This window comes from Aptenodytes patagonicus, chromosome 13 (assembly GCF_965638725.1).
Source record: "Aptenodytes patagonicus chromosome 13, bAptPat1.pri.cur, whole genome shotgun sequence".
NCBI classification, from domain to species: Eukaryota; Metazoa; Chordata; class Aves; order Sphenisciformes; family Spheniscidae; genus Aptenodytes; species Aptenodytes patagonicus.
In genome coordinates, this window is record NC_134961.1 from 933,644 (window position 1) to 951,427 (window position 17,784).

General features: G+C 41.9%; 1 protein-coding gene across 3 annotated transcripts in view; it reads right to left on the reverse strand.

Annotated features, from left to right (window-relative positions):
• Positions 1–17,784, reverse strand: part of ADCY9 (adenylate cyclase 9) — a 95,982-nt gene that overhangs the window by 44,143 nt on the left and 34,055 nt on the right. For all 3 annotated transcript variants that reach the window (XM_076350591.1, XM_076350590.1, XM_076350589.1), the window contains one exon: positions 3,654–3,826. In XM_076350591.1, coding sequence (XP_076206706.1) covers positions 3,654–3,826 — 173 coding nt within the window. The remainder of the gene's footprint in view (positions 1–3,653; positions 3,827–17,784) is intronic.

Here is a 17,784-nt window from a genome sequence, read left to right on the forward strand (position 1 = left end):
CCATGTACAGGCAGGGTGCTGCATCAGAGGGACTGTGTCTGATCCCTATTGGCGACTCCTCCGCTCTGGAGGTGGCCAGGCTTGCCAGAAGTCTACTAATGGGTACAGAGACACCAGTCACCGGGAGCAGCGTGCTAAATTCGGCACACTGTACTCAACGGTGGTAGGTGATCCACTAAACATCTTCATGAATTTTCTAACAAGCTACTTGAGCCTTTTGTCCCAAGCTCAACACCCCACATCCATTTTATGTTTATTCTGGACTCAGGAGGGACTGGTTTAGGCCTCTGTAGTTTATCATTCCCCTGGTCCAAAAACACAACGTCTTCAGGTTCACTCCCTATTTCAGAGACCAGTGTCTATGTCTTTTCAGAACTGACTTTTCCATCTCTGGTGTCACACCTGAAATTGAATAATGCGGCATCTTCAATTTTCAGGTTGTTACAGCATGGCATTTCATTCAAAAAATCAGCTGCTATTACAGAGGCTAAAAACTATAAGTAAATCTATCTTCACCATTTTAATTACGTACATGCATTTTATTGATATCCATACTGCAACAAGGTTTGCAATTAAAAGAACTACAGATACACTGGAGGGGAGGAAGAAATACAATTCCTTTCATGGATCAATTACTGTTGCATTCTCCTTCCTGACTTTCCTTAACAGATCTTGTCTGCTAGAACATCCGTTCAAGCCCAAAATGTGAAAGTCATCCTTTGCATCCAATATGGCCACTTATTCCCTTTAAAACAAAAATATTTCAACTTGCCTGTAATTTTGCCCCTCCTACTTTTGCAGAGCTGGAGTCATCTCCTCCTACACTGACACTGTTTACAGCTTTGTATTTAAAACAGTTGGCATGTAAGTCATGATTCTTTTGCAAATTATTATCTCCAGACCCTACCAGCAAGCTGCAGGCTTTAAAAAGAAAAAAACCAAACCACTGTAAAAAAGAAACCCACTCCTTTTCAAAAATTGTGCATGATCTGTGATTAAATTGCACAGTTGTTCTTTGTGGGGATTTTTTAATATACATATATATTTATTTACTTATTTAACACTGTAAGACCTACTCTAGCACGGCTGGCAAATTAAGCATTCCTCGAAAGCTTGACCCAGGCTTCTCGGTCCGCAATCACTCCGATAACAGACTACCCAGCAGAGAGACGGCTGGTGCATATCTACACTTGAAAGCATGCTGTGGAGTTTGGAATACCTGTACCTAGCCATGCTGTGAGAAGCAAGTACGCTTTGCACTCCCCATGCTGCAACTACAGTTGCAGAACGCGTTTTTAAGTAAGTGCTCAGCATTCACACGATTGCTTCATCACTATGCTATACGCATTCTGACACGGTTTGCGGCATGCATTATACGGATGCTTATCAGACCGCAGGGAAAGCTGACTTTGGGGTCATTCAAAATTCACTCCGGCATCAGTGTATTTTGGGGAAGACAGGCACACTATTTTCAGAGTTGTGAAGCTGCTTAGGAAATTACTGGCCAGACCTGTAGCTCTCATGGTGATGAATAAAAACAGGTACCTATAAACATAAACTTGACGCAGCAGCTTTAGCACAACGGTAGATAGGGTATCCAAGGCGGCTGAAACTGAGCTGGCACTTGTCCTAGATGCTCTTCTGAAGCAGCTTCTTTTAGCTTCTCCTTCGCTTATTTGCATAGCCACGTTTGCACTTTTGCACTGTGCAGACCATCATTCAGCATTTAAACAGCAATTAGCACCCAGCCAAGACGGTTCCAGAGCGGGGACTAGGCAGTAAACAAAACATGGTGGGCCAGCAGCATGCTTCCACATTGCATACTAGCTGTTTAGGAATAGTGGTGCATCTGTATCTACCCTTCTGCAGAGTAAGTCACCCCATGTTTTAGAAAACACATACTATAGCTGAGCCTTAACAACAGATTTCATCTTGGACTTGAGTCGTTTTAACAGCATGTACCACAAGTTAATACATAACAAATTTTATCAAATCCTAGCTGCAGTCAGGTCAGTCCTGTAGTTTGCCATAGTTTCACGGTCCTCCAGTTACAGCTTACTTCGCTGTCTGACATTAACAAGGCATCCTCGCTTTCTGTCAGAACAGCACCCTTAGTTTTACTGCTTTAATCCCTCCTCTCTCTCCCCTCTGCTCCACGGACAGGCAGCTCAGTAATACTGCTCCACTTGGTATGTTCTTCTTCCTTCACTACTTGAAATAAAGGAGTTTCTACCCCTTACTGTCACATCTGTACCTCTGCACGGCCGTGCACCGGGCAGCACAGACAGGCTTATTTGTACAGACACCCACTGGCTGCTCCGAGATGTATTTTCCTACCTTATTTGCTAGTACCTTCACTGAAAGACAAGAGAGAGCTGGAAAGCTGGTGCCTGAGGGGTGTCAAATATATTCTTTCTTACATGGGAGAAGGAACAGAAAATTTTCACCAGTAACTTGGATATAGTCAAACCACACACAGCGCATATTTTGGGGAGGGATAAAGATGGCTACAGCTACCTTCTGTAGTTAAACAGTCCTGGCTTGCTCTGTAAGGACCTCACTTTGGACTGTATCTTTGGGCCAGCCTTTCAGCTGATCTCACTTGCAATCCAGTGTTTTTACTCCAAAACTTAAAATGTGGCACGGAAGCAGGGTAAAGGTGCCCGACCCATGCTCTCCTAATCCAGACGACAAACATACAAGCAGCAAAAATGGAGTAGCATGAAAGCCACCCCCCATCAACTCTGTCAGCTAAATCTCAAACCTGTGTTGAAGAGATCCTCTCAGGACTAAACACACTGAAGTCTAAGGACAGTGACCTGCAGATGACCACCCGTGGTTCTGACATTTGTGCCCAGCTCAGGCAACCCAGGACGAGGAACTCTTAGCACAAATTAAAATAGAGAATAGACATCTGTTGTTTGGGAAATCTGTTCTGAGCTGGAAGATGGAGAGTAACAGCAAAGCTTTGAAGCAATACACATTGTTTCACAGATTTCCTTGTCAAGAGATCTTGTGAGAGGTGTGAACATAACAAAATGTCATCATTTCTCTAAGCTGAATCCATACAAATCATTGCCCTCGGTTCTAGATATAGGTTTCTAGAGCAAGCAGATAAAACACAATCTCATAGCTTACCAGAGCATTTTCTCCCACCACACAAACAATCCTGTTATCTTTTTGCGGGGGTGTCTGTTATATACTCATGTGAAAAAGTTCACAGGTACATGACCTGTATGATAGAGGAATGGCAGAAGCAGGGTGCAGCAAAAGCAGAAAACCATAGAAATTAAAGAATGTGCTTTAAGCAGCTACTGTATTCCCCCATAAAATCAAGACCATTGAAAAAGCAGCACTGATCTCTCAGTCCTGAAATATTAAAAAAATAAAATTATTTGAAATCACCTTTAAAAAGCGTTCACCTTACTTTGGGGATTCCTTGTCAATTGGCAAGGCTTTTTACTTTGTAAATTTCTTCATCCCTCAAACTACGTGTTGTCACTGTATGTATATACACACAGGTATACATACATATATACACAAATACATAAAGCAGGGCATCAACAAACCTGTAAGGTTTCCCCATCCACACATCTCTCCCTGGTTTGCACAGTTTGAGATCTATGCTGCTTGGGTTTGAAACAAGAACTCACCTTCGGTTTTTCCACATGTTTGAGAGTCTTTGTCAAGTCACTGGCGTTCTCGGCTGACGATGCTCCCTGTATCCTGGCTCCGTCTCCGGATTCCAAGCCAGGCAGCAACGCTTGTGAACAGCTGCAGTGGGGCTCCTTCACCTTCTGACCAGAGATCAGATAGGTCTTCAAACCTACAGAAAAAAGAAATGGAATAGTCAGAACTGCAGAAAGACAAAAATAACACTCCTTTGGACTCCTCAGATATGAAATACAGTAACTATCAAGGCTCGGCAATACAGCACATGAAAAAAGACAGTGGCTGGGAACAACCACCAGCAATATAAAGATACTCTGTGTAAAGTGGTGGCAATTAGGATTGCCCAACATCTGCTCTCCCAGACACAAGAGACTACTCTAACACACAGCAACAGCCAGGGCTGACACGTACTTTCTTTATTCCATTTTCACTCAAGTACTTCTGAAAAATAGAGCTAAGACCTTATGTATTCGCTTCCAAGTTGTAATTTGAGCTCTCGCATTAACTCTTTACTTCTGGAAAGGATTTGCAGCCTGTTTTTCAGTGATATCTGTGTTAATATTCTACTTCTGAAAAATCAGCATGTGTTCCTCCACTCGCACTCTCCATTTGTCAGGGAGATGTCATGAAGATTGCTTAATGCTGGTAGCACACTGAGAAAGGAAATGGCATTTAAGTGCTAGAAATTCTGATGGGTTTTCATAGTTAGTGCAGACTTCACATTTTTAAAGAACAAAATCGATCTCTCTCGCACGTACGCCCACACACGCTCTCTGCAACTGTTGTATGAATTGAAGCATAATTGGAAAGCAGATCCAATATTAAAGGCCAGGCTGGTAAATACCACGCTGTATCAAGCTGAGCTGTATCAAAAACCTGTTCAAAAAAATAAAAGATCTGAATTTTGTTTAGAATATCGCTTATTTTACTTCCTTGAAACTTTGCGTTATGATGTTCTGGGTTATTTCTAGGCACAAAGACTAAGAAGGAGCTACGAATCACACTGCTTTCTGAATCCAAATGAGTTAATTTTATTGCCACTGTATGGGAAATCTCCCACTCAGCAAGGAAGGGCACTGATGTGCTCTGAAAAGCATGGAGGTCATCAGCTCGCAGAACTGGAAAGCGCTCGTCATTTTGTGGTACCAGAGACTGTTGTCCCGTGTGATTCTGCAGCCAACCTCTCGCTCATGGGATGGCTGCTGGTTTTGTATTTGGGTCAGCTGTGCATCACCCCCCTCCCTTTTTCTGATACTTGTCACCTAGTTGCAGCCAGACACATGACTGTCACAGCCATCGACTGCACTCAATTGCCTCCATCCATAGGACGAAAGCAAGCTGGAAATAACTATGTCAAGTTGCAGCCCTTGGAAGAGGGCAGGTTTCTCTCATAACCTTCTTTACAGACAGAAAATCATATTCTGTAAGCCTTTTTTTTGTCTGTAGTATGTAACACAGACAGTACTTTGTCTATAACCTTTCCAATAAAAATAAGTTAGACATACTAATAGCAATTTTGCAGTTTCTCTGTTTATTCCACTAGTAACTTGAGCTCCTGAACACTTCTACAACCAATGGAGAAACCCGCATCTGTATCAACCATTTCAACCTCAGGCTCAAAAGCTGCTGGGAAAGCTACGGTGTTCTCACAGCCTCTCCAAGCTCCGGAGCACTCGCTCTCCTATTTGAGATGTTAGACTATAAGCCAATCCTTATTTTTATATCGCTTATAGTAGCGCTTGGATTTTATTTGGCAGTGCCGCTTAATAAAAACCTGAGCTGCTGCTGGCTTCCAGATGTAGGGCTGTCTCTTTAAAACTTATATTGATGGGGGTTGTCATTTAAGGAATTCACCACAATCAGCTTACAATTATATGTTTACTGTGGTAAAAGCTAGAGCATTAAGCTTACGACTCCTATTTTTAAAAGCTACCTTAAAGCAACAGGATTATTTTACCACTCCTATTATTCCCCTATTTTTTTTCTAAACAAACATATTTTCTTTGTTTTTTGTATTTTTGAAAAGGCACTTTTTATGCCTTACTGTGCTGCGTAGCCTAATTATTTCGTCAATCTGTTGCATACAGTAAAATTATCTCCAGTTTGAGCTCCACACCGAGGAAAAAGGGAAAAGGCTACAGAACGCCAGTAATTGAAAATGCGTTTAGGAAAGCAGAATCCACCCTCGCCCCAACCTTAAACCGCAGCGTGCTGCGGCTCCTCGGCCCCGCTCCACCCCTCGTGGCAAACCCACCAGCCCTCAGCTGCTATCGCCACGTTTTGCATCGACAGCCGCTCGCTCCCGCTTTGTCCCACAGGCTTTAGCTGCAGGGTTTAAAGTTGGCTAAAACAGCCAGTCGTCGGCACCGAGAACTGACTCTAAAAATCTCTTTATTACCTCCCCGTGCTCCCCAGCCCCGCCACGTCCGCTGAACAAGGAGCGTTACTCAAAATGGGTGGTTTGAAATCGGACAAAGAAAAGCCAATATCCTGCAGAACCACAGCACACGTTCAGTAAGAAGCCAGCAGGGCTACTCCTAGCGCTGAATGCAAGGTCAGGGTCTCAGGAGAGCAAGTAAGGAAAAAAGGTTATTTTTGGAAAGTTTTGGAAAATTAGGAGGTGTAAACATCTTTCAGCTTTACCGAACTTTACTAACATTGCCTATCTAATACTTCATTAATTATTAAATCCTTCTCATGATAGGAAAATTTGATTGGCTTTAGTATTCCTTGCAACTCTGTCACACTTCACAAAGCAACTCCCACGTTCAGTCTGAAATATTTCGGTATAAAAAAAGGGGTAATTAATTCAGTAGAACTGTATCAATGTAACCAAAATGTACTATACGAGAACAGTATTATTCCTCCTTCTACATCTCCAGTGAATTAGTACAGTCAACACTCTGTCATTTCCCATACAAACGGTGCAGGGAGTGAAAAACATTCACACCACCAGGCAGCACGTTTAAATCAATTAGGTAACGCAACAGTATTAAATGAATAAGCCAGCAACACAGGAGCTGCTATTTTATGTGAAAACCAGCAAACACGGTGCAATTTTTGGGGTGTGTTGCTGCGCAACAATGTAACTCAAGACACTGCAATGAAGAAAGCGTTATGAGATGCTTATGCTGCCATTTATAAAGGCAAAGCTCATTCTTTCTTCCCCTCCTGTATTCTCAATCTTACACTCTTTCCCTTCCCCCAAATTTATTCAAAATAAATGCTGAAAAATAAGACAACCTCAAACTGCCTGATAGCAAATCTGTCCTCTGGCAGGCTTTATCCTGCAGCGCATTTCTGCTGTTTCCAGAGATGGCTCTTGGAAGCAAAGGCGGGGAACAGGCTACAACAACCCACCCCGACACACTAATCTAATGTATACAGTATTTTCTGCCCTGGGGAAAAAATGAGCTACATGGTTTATTTTTGAGAAACACAAGCCATTTCCTTCACTTGTCTTCAAGTTCTGAAAATCTGTAAGCGTTATAAAGAGTAACAGCTCCTGCACGCTGAGCCAAAACACTCATTTCTTGAATTCAACCATTTTGAATATTGACATGGCAGTGTTTTTGACAAAATAGTTAACAGGTAAGATCTCCACAGAACTACAGTGGATTCATTAGTCCCACTAACACCGAATTTTAGAAGCATTAGGAAACTTCTATACTTGGCTCCTTTCTTCAGTTAGCTTTTCTTTTTATCAGTAGCATTTCTCTGAACTTAGAAAAACAGAAAACCATCCCAAACACTAAAAAAATACTCTTAATAACAATAAAAAAAAATCATATGCATGCACTCACACACAAATTATTTTCTGTATGCACAAAAATAAACAAAAGTATAAATAAGGCTGTGTATAAACATCCCAGTTTTCAACCTGGTTTTGGTAGCGTGAGAAAAGCCGCTCGCTGCGGAGCGCCTGGGAAGTTCATAACACGGGCTCAGGCAGGGGCAGGCAGAGAGCAGTGCTCCCTGCCCAAGCACTGCCTCCCTGCCAGCCCCCGGGTTATACCCAGGTGGGTCAGGCTGGAGCGACTCCCCCATCCTCGACTGTAGCTGTGTTTGCAGAACAAAACCGTCTCAGGTAACTGGTGGGAAGTTGCTTGCTGGGAAGGAACGGGGAAAGGGAGGGAAAAGATGTTCTGGACCTTCAAGGCCTTAATGAAGTCATTTACGTCCTTTCTTTCAGGTCATTCATCCTCATGACTTCAGGACAGAAGCTGCTGTTACGCCAATCTAATCCCCATAAGTAGAGGGCATCCCCCCATGCATCTTTTAAAGATGGGATGTCTTCTCCTACAGGAGATCTCAAGAGATGAGGGGTTAATACAAATACTGATAAGCAATTCCCTGGTAAGACAAGAGTCAAGTTTCAATTTTTGATGCTTCACCTGCATGGAATTGAAACTTTTCAGCCCTCTATTGATAACAGACAGGGAAATTACTCTCTCTCTGGCAAACGGAATGTGTCATACTTCTCACATCTCTAACGAACTTCAAATGCTTTTGAAACCCTTTTCAGCACTGATTCTGAGAGACACCAAAAAACGATGGCAATATTTCAGTCATGGTCTTACTGATTCATTTAATAAAAATGTAATCCCACTCTTATTATATATCCGTGTTCCTCCCTCCATGAATCGCTTCACCTTTTTAGTTGCAGTATGGGGAAACAGCATTTAACTAACCGGTGACCTTCCTTTTCAGAATAACTGCTTCCCAGTATACAGCCCTCTGTTCTGGAAGACTAGTAATATTCCTTGTATTGATGTAATAAAATCCAAATTGTATTGATTATGCCCCCTTTTACCAAATAGCTTTATATTAACGCTTCTCCTTCACTGTTTATCTTTCCATCATTTCCCTTAGAGTCTACATACTTTAATCATATCTTTTTCCAAGTAATTAATTGTAAATTTACAAAACTAATTGAGCTCTATTTTCGCACCCCTCTACTTTTGCAGTATCTTACCTCACAAAATTAGAATTTGCATGAAAACGGTTTCATCGTGAGAACCACGGTGACTGTCACTCCCACGTGAGGGCAAGAATTACCTTCCAGCTAGAAAGTAATTTTAATCACCTGCTGCAGTCTGCTGTGATGAACAATGTTAGCTATTATCTTTCAATAATTTAACATCTCATTTTATATAATTCTGATACAAGTAACTAGTAGTGGTACAGCAAGGTCATTAAAAAAAGCTTTGCAGTTCAGGACTGGCTTTCGCTCCTTTCTTTCTCAACTGATGGGTGGTAACTCACTTTTGGGTTATGCTTCTCTGCAATCAACCAGCTCTTGCTTTCTCTTTTTAGAAATACAATAAAAAGTTTTCTCCACGCCTTTTAAACACATCATCTTTGCACTTTGCCAAAAATCTGGGAGTGAAAATACTGGTATTCAGCCACTGCCACTCCAGGGAAAGGAAACAGAGACCTACAGTTAGGTTTCCTCATACAATAAAATATGCTGCTATACAATTTCATTAGACTCTGACTTGCTCTGTAAAATAAATTATTAACTGCAATTTCTGGAATGTAACATGACAGGCAAATAACAATTTAAAAAAACCAAAAAACAACAAAACAAACCAAAGACCAGAAAAGTATTTACTTCTTCTAATTGCAGTTTCTTTCTGGCATCTCTCTAACTTTTCCATGGTGTTTTTTTTTTCTTGTCAAAGCTTAAACAATTTTTCAGGTACTAACCTAGCCTAATGTTTATGCAAGAAATAATACAGTGTATACCATCATTCCAGGAGCTTTAGTATCCTTTGGGTCCAAGTTGTTGCTGAATCTAAAGATGATTTTCAGTAGCAAATACTCTCCCTCATTCTTAAAATTCAATAGTTGCCAAATCTGTACTTATGGGGACTATTTTCTCACTTTATTAGACCCCCCCCTCTTGCACAGACAGTTCATGCAAACCTCTTCCTTCCCCCCGGCACAACGCTCTCGTCTGTTGAGCCAGGAACTGGTAGTTTACATCACAACAAGAAACCTCAGAACCAGCAAAAGCAAAGCAAGGCCACTGACCCCCGAGAGCCCGACGGCGCTGCACAGCAATACTGACATGCACTGGAAATACGGGCAACTACCCAAAGGATCAACTGCCCACAACGTACCACCAGAACATGAAATGCTGCTCAAAATACATAAACATTAGAAACCGAAGGACAGAAACTTTCACTTTGTATTTCACTAGAGAGCAAATCTGAAAACGGATGAATCGGAAATTTAAAATCCTTTTCCTGGATAGACGCCGTGGTTAACGTAATACAGATCAACTGAGGCATCTTCAAAGAGGTACCCAGTAACTAAGCTGAACGTGGTGCCAAGAAATGTGCAACTTTATATGTAAATAGGGGTCATTACTCACATAAGAATAATTTTTTTCCCCCCTATTCTGCAACCTTTATTTGTCAAAAGATTGTTACACTTAAGAAATAACTTCAGAAAGTTTTCCCCCTTCATGATTGAAGTACTTGTGTACGCAGAAATGAAGAGAGAAGCAAAAGCTCAGAGGAACGTCCTTACCTGGGCAACAGCACCTGGTAAATACAAACTGGATAATCAAAGGGGTTGCGATATCCCTGCAAAACATCCTTCAGTCAGTTGAACCGTCATAGTTGTGAGAGCAGAAACGCTATGCTCTAGTAGTTATTCTACATCACAACTCAATGAAGTCGCTCTGACGTTGAAGCTCAATTTTAGGCTTTTGCCTTTCAGAAATATAGGCATGTAAAGGCCTATAGGTACATTTTGAATTTCAAGGAAGCGACTGCATTGTAATTAGACTGCTTGGAGGGAAAATTGCAGTCGAGCATGTCAGCAACTGGGAAAAATAATAATAATAATAATAATAATAATAATAATAATAATAATAATAATAATAATAATAATAATAATAATAAATTAATCAATTTCTGCTTGAACCTCTGAAGCAGCCCAGAAGTTGTGGGACTGTGCAGCACCAAAGGCCATGCTAAGAGGCCACTTACAGGACAAGCGCTCGCAACACCTTCCTCTCCGAAGAGGCACGGGCAGACGATCAAACATCTGCTTGTCCACGTTGAACAGAGGAGAGTGCAGAGCTTCCACCGCAGAACCTTACAGGTTCCCTCCAAGGCATCAAGCCCAGGCTGTGGCGTTGTTAGCCTGACCTTTAACTGCAAGAGGAGCGGCTTTTCCAGCAAGTTTACAAGATGCTCCAAGAGTGGAGCTAACTCTTGCCTAACCCAGCCTGCCAGCTGTGCCCGACGGGCTGGGCCAAACAGGGTTTATCTGATCTCCCTATCTACAACTACCTGAAAGGAGGTTGTAGCGAGGTGGGGTCGGTCTCTTCTCCCAAGTAACTAGTGATAGGACGAGAGGAAATGGCCTCAAGTTGCGCCAGGGGAGGTTTAGATTGGACATGAGGAAAAATTTCTTTACTGAAAGAGCGGTTAAACATTGGAAGAGGCTGCCCAGGGAAGTGGTGGAGTCCCCATCCCTGGAGGTATTTAAAAGACGAGTAGATGAGGCGCTTAGGGACATGGTTTAGTGGGCATGGTGGTGTTGGGTCGACGGTTGGACTCGATGATCTTAGAGGTCTTTTCCAACCTCAATGATTCTATGATTCTATGATTCCCGAAGGAGCTACCAGCAGCTGTGGTTAAACAACACTAGACACAGCACCTAAAAAAGTGCTGTTGGTCTTCACACCTGAAAGCAACCTGGTCCTGCAGAGCCAAAGCCAGCAGACTTCTTCACACACAATTAAGGAAGAGTTTTATGTTAATTCTAATAAACCCTATACAAAATGCTTGCAAATTTCTACTGCTTCTGCGTGATGTATGGTTTGTGTGCAACATTACACACCACAGCGGTTTACCGAACACTTCAATATTATTAAATAAAATCTAACCCCCCCCCCCCGTTATGATATCCATCCTTCTTGAAAAATAGTGGTGGAAGTGCCAGGAAAGTCAGACACAATGCATCCTACCGGTCTGGTAAATGACTATGTAGAATGACATTAAAAAAATTTCATGAGGGTTTTTTTTTTTTTTAAAGCCCTAAAAATACTTTAAGAACTGTCCTGCTGTAGTCCTGAATTTCAGCTTTTTATCTCCAGATATTTCAGCAATATAGCTGGAAACCAAAAGCACATCACTGCCTTTTATATCAATAGACATTTTCTGTCACTCACACTGCAGGACTGCTCAAGATGACATTGGATGACTTTACAGAAAATAAAAGTCATTTTCTCCAACCTGCAAAGCTGCATTTCCGATGAAGCAAGTCCCACCCTCTAACCCGTAGAAACCACTTCCAGCTCAGTGCAAACAAAAGCATGTAACCCAAAATGCCTGGATTCTAACAAACCAGCCTACCTGGAAAAGCCGCTCTGAATGTATGGAGCAACATTTCCTGTGGCTAAAATTAGAACGGGAATTTATGAGCCAACTCGTTATCTTAGGTCTCTGGAAAGCAGAAACAATGATAATAAGAAACAGAACTTTATAGACTGGAAACACAAAAGAAACTCCAAAAAAACAAAACCCCAAACCTATCTTCATAATCTCCAAAGAAGAATTGCAAAGAGCCAGAGAAACCAGAGGCACCTCCTGTATTATGGAAAACCATTGTTTTTCTTATGCCTCTTTTGTTTAGCAAAAGGCTTGCTTTTGATCAGCTAACAGACAACAGTGGGTTTGGAAAATGCTGATCAACAACATATGTGTAATTTTGGTATTCAACATCTGCCAGTTTTAAGTGGGGAACCCTGTACCCAAACCCACAATCTACATTTATAGAAATAAAGTTGCAGGCTGCTGGTCCATCCCCCTTCACTCTCTTTTATCTTCTTCTCACCTGTGTGTGTGGGGGGGGAAACCCCAAACAAAAAACACGGGGGAGAAAAAGGCCTAGGCACAGACACGCAGCTCAAACACAAAGGTCTAGCTACCACTGTTGGCTCAGGAATATATTTACATATGTATTTGTAAATTCTACTGGCAAAATGAAAGATGGGATGATGAGCGAGACTGATCCCTATCCTGGGGTTTACAACTGCCCTTATTTACTTTCTGCTCCACCGGCTTTGCCGGTGCCAGTGTGCCACCGATCCGGCCTGAAAACAAACAGCAGATGAGCCCATTCCCTGGAATGACTCTTGGTTTTGAACTCATTTTTTACTCAGTACAGCTTGATACCTTAACAGGAAAGAAAAGTAGGTTTGAGTCAAAAGGTAAGCCTGGGATTTTTCAGTCAGAAATAGTGTGCTCCACAGGAGAACCTTGAAGTCCAGCAAATTTAGTAACGTGTTGCAGATGAAAGATGATCTCTGCCCTAAGGATTCCTCACAAAACCTAAGAGATATATGATGTTCCTACATTTAAAGCAAAAAGAGGGCCTAACTCCAGCTCTAGGATATTTGGGATTAACTGGTGAAGATACTGTCTGGCTTTCAATCGCACTACTCAATCCTGTAAACTCTCCTGCAGTCTTGGTCTCTGTAACACCTTTGTGAAAACAAGCTCCATGATGCAATTACATGCATGGAAATCATCTGCTATTATCTTATTAGCATTATTTTTCACATTTATTGACTAGCCCTTTGTGCTCTGTGTTAATATTAACAGCTGGGAAGGAACGAGCATGATGAGAGAAAATGAAATTTTTGCACCATGCAGCTGCCAAAACAAGAGTCAACCAAGCGCACAGGGGCACGGCTTTTCAGGGGGTTCAAGCTTCTTCAAAGATTGTAATATTCCTACCACGGAATACATTTTCTGAAAATATACCTGAAGAATAACAAATTAGAAATTGAATCTAACTACGAATACAGCCCGTTTAGAAATTCAACATTTGCTTCACTGGATTGTGAACGAGGCGCCGGCGCTGAAGAAACTGCGGAGGCAGAGGAGCAAAAGGGATGCTTTGCAGCAGGGATGAAAACTGAGCAATCTCAGCCCCAGTAAAGCCACTCTCTAGCACTGCCCTGCTCACTACTACACCCACTGTAAATTGTGAGCTGTGGTATGGAAACATACAGCCTGCTTTGCACGGCTGAAGTGATGTAAAGCAGATGTAAATACATTTTAGATAGACAACATGCCTGTTTTGGCATGCTAGCGACTCTGCTCTTTAAGAAAACTGATAAGGTCGCAACACCGTAAAGTCTTTTGAAGACGTTAAAGAGAGATGTTTTCTTCCAGTTTCTTGTTTAGGGTGCAAATGTGGGTTTGGTCCCCCCCACCCCTTCATAATTGACAAGAAAGTACGTCAAAGTTCAAAAACAGATGGCTAAGGCAATAACCAACCTTAACTTCTGCCTAGCCTTCCATTTTAACAAATGCAGGAGCGCCTATCGAGACCCAGGAGTTCTCCTGTAACGCACTTGCACTATGTGCATCCCTGTACCTACGTTAAATTACTGCTAGTGGCCAGGCCACGATAACGGCAGGGAAGTCAGCAAGATGACGGAGGAGGCCTTTGGGAGTACTTCCCATACAGTCTCTTCAATCCAAGCTTTCGGTCAGGCATCTGTCAACGTTTCCCTGGTGAATTTGCACACGTGGGAAGTTCTGACATTCCAGATTGCTCAAAGAGTGCAACGATCCTTTGGGGATATGTAGCATATACTTCCAAAACTTCCTTTTATTATAAACAAAAAAGTGCTTCCGACTTAAAACTACATTTTATTGTGGGAGGGAAACAAGCGATCAGAAAACTGCACGGAGGGTATCTCCAAGGCAAGGCAGCATTATAAAACCGAGATCTATAGCTAGATGAGGATTTTTCAAGACAAATTCCAATTCTCTAGACGGGACAATTATACAAAGCCACAAGCATTCCAGAAAGACATCCTATATATTAAATTTCCTTCTGCCCACATACTGGCTGGCATACCTCAGGAACTACAGATGGCCGTACCAGCCTCTGCTAAACACAGGCGGAATTTAGTGAGTTGAAGAGAGAGAGGCTCCAAGTGAAAGTTTTCTCAGCTCCAGGCTCTCAGGAATGGGAATTTATTCATTTTAAACTAAAAGGCATGGCCAGATTGAAAGCGGTTAGAAGTTTATTAGAAATCCCACCTAGGAAAATTTCACTCGAGACCAGAAGATGCCACCTCTCTTTTTGATTGAGGTTTTGGAAATGATGAATAGCAAGCGTGCAGGATGCACGAAAGGATTCCAATAAAAAACAATAGTCTGATGCAACTGGAGCCTGCTCCGGCCCTTGGTAACAGAGTGAGCTATTGTGGCTCTCGGTACTAACATTTTTTTAATAGAATCCAGACAAGAGCACGCACCAATTTAAACAAGACTTTAGAAGTCTATTTTGTTATACTGGTGCAATCTCTTTGTGTTGACAGGACTACAATCAGGCAAATTCTTTTCCTCTTGCATAATACAGGTAGTCTGGATTTGACATGCTAAATCAACATTTTATTTAAGCCAGGGCAATCCTACAGGCTAATTATGCTCTCGCGCCAAGCTGTGCAACTGCACCGCTCTCTACGGACTTGCAGGCAAGTAAACCTAAATCAATTAAGAAGCACATGTAAAGCTGCTACGAGCTGGTGGGCTCTGCACGTGGAACTTTTTTCTGGTTGGTCATTGTTAAAAATTCACAGTCTGACATTTAAAAGGTAAAGTAAAAACCAGACACCATACTGTCACCTGCAGTTTTCAGATTTTTTTTTTTTTTCTGTGCAACTGATCAAACAATATTGAAAACACACAGCAAGCACCCACATTTTCACTTAAGTCAAAATGAAAATGTATCATCTCAGACATCTTTGTGACTGCATATAAGAAAACTGACTCATACGTTTCTAAATATCCACCACATACTGGTAGGAATGACCCTTCTCATGTAACCTTTCCTCAGCCTTGGATATCCACGTGCATTCCTTGTCACCTCTTCCTATTACAGAAAGCAGTAGCTAAATAAAAGCAATTATTTGAGGAGGTATGGCAGGGCTTTAGGAAATGCATACCACTGGTTCTGCTACCCCATCAAACTTCACTACAGACTTTGGCCGGCTTTTCTCCACACCTGTTTATTTGCACTGGGGCATCTTTATAAAGACCACCCTGCACTCTGCAAGTAACCCTAAATACTTAATTGAAAAGAACGAGACAGAAGTATTCTCTAGACAATGAGAATGTTTTGTGACATTTTACCGAAGTACACTCACTGACGTTACCTTGAATAACACTTCATTATCTTGATTAGCCTAAGTCATACTCAGAGAAAATAAAAGATTTGTCCTCAAGGGACCAAATCAAAAGAAATGAATTTGCATATCATAGATAATTCCTGCGTTAAAAAGAAGAGGTTATTAATTTTTTTAATTACATCTCTGTAGCAGTTTTCAAAGTAAACAAAAAGATAATCATTTTTTCACCTGTCATCAGAGCCTACCAGCACAGTTTGAAGAATTAATGTTTGGATCAAGTGTTTGTTAAATACATTTTATTATTGTTAAATCAGTTAATAATGATTTTTTTTTTTCCCCCCATCCAAGCTCTGTTGCTCTTTGGTCAGAACTGAAGAGCCACGTAGTGAGCAAGCACAGCTTCTACAGAGCCTGCAAAAAGCTTGCTCATCACGTGGTAGACAGACTGGAGCGGAGCCAGCATATTTCAACAACATGGCAATCCAGCAATCCCCCTACCAGGATCGCTGGCTGGGGGAATCGTGCGAGCATCAAGATATTTATTCAAATGGGCTACAAGAAACCAGATAAATAGAAATGATGTTGCACTACTGAATTCAGTCATTTCACCGTTTCCCCAACATTGTGCCTGGCACAATACAAATAGGCAGTTGTAATTCAAGGTAAGTTGTTATTCATAAGTTATCCACCACTTGTTTATACGTGGTTGACAGTTTTAAATGGTTACTAATTCAGTACTGAAAAATAAAACTAATGCAAATAAAACTGCTGCAGGAGGCACTTCAGAATAACAATATCTAGTAGTAGTATAAACACTGGTAAGGCGGTGAAGAAGAAATCCAAGTGCAGCCACCATGTAAGTATGCATCACTACATAGCTATATTTTTAATTTAACTGGCAAACTTCAACACAGAGTATTTGCAGCGTTTCTAGCACAAAAGAAAGATTAATTTGAGAGCCACTGCTGAGAACAGCTACTGAGTGTTGTGTCTCCCCCAAGCAGAGTATCATCTTTTCAGACAGTTGATTTCCCCTCCTTAAGTAACATATATAAACAATCCCTCCCCAAAATAAAAAGAAAGTCGCAAAACAAAGTTAAAAAGGAAATATTTCCAGAACTATGTTTATTCACACAGTCAAAACGTTTCTGAAATTCCTTCCATTTCCTCCATGTATAATATTCAGACAACCTCTAGTCCTGACACGACACATTAACCATCCCCTTCCTCTTCACATGGCAGCCGTGGTTTCAGACTCCAGGTCAGATCCCCAACAGGGATCCCTTTTACTCGGGACGCAGCACCAAACCCACCATGGAGACCGACCACGTGTTGCTACACATGGAGCAGACCCTCAAGGACAAGATGGCTCCTGCGATGGCTGGTTGCAAGATGGCACTCGCCACCTCACGTGAAGGGTGCCGTGTTCTTGGCTAGTTACGCTGATGAGAAAGACACAGCCAACCTCTCCACTGGAAGAGTCTTATCCAACAGCTGATTCAACCTTCAGTTGTTTTCAGCCTGTGATCCTTAGACTCTGTGAATTTATGGAGTATTTGTTAGGTGGTCCGTGAACAAAAACCAAGGAAAACGAGCCTGCTGAGAGCTGGCTTCGAGTCTCTAAGCGTGCCAGAGCACCCATAGGAGTCTGCAAACCAGAACAGGTTGAAAACCACCATAACAACGGATCTTCTAGGATATCTGCTGCTGCTCTCTCTTATTATATCACTGTCCAATGGAGTACGCTGCATCTCTTACTATTAGAGGATGACATGACGGGCAAGAAGGGTGATGACACCCCCCCCAACTACAAGGACAGAGAAGAAACTTTGTCACATGAGTAGCTGTTGAGGGTCTTCATCCCATCACTCAAAGCTCCCAGCGTGCAGGAGCCAAACACCTGGGTCAGGAAATGTTAGAGCAAACAGGTATCTCGTGCC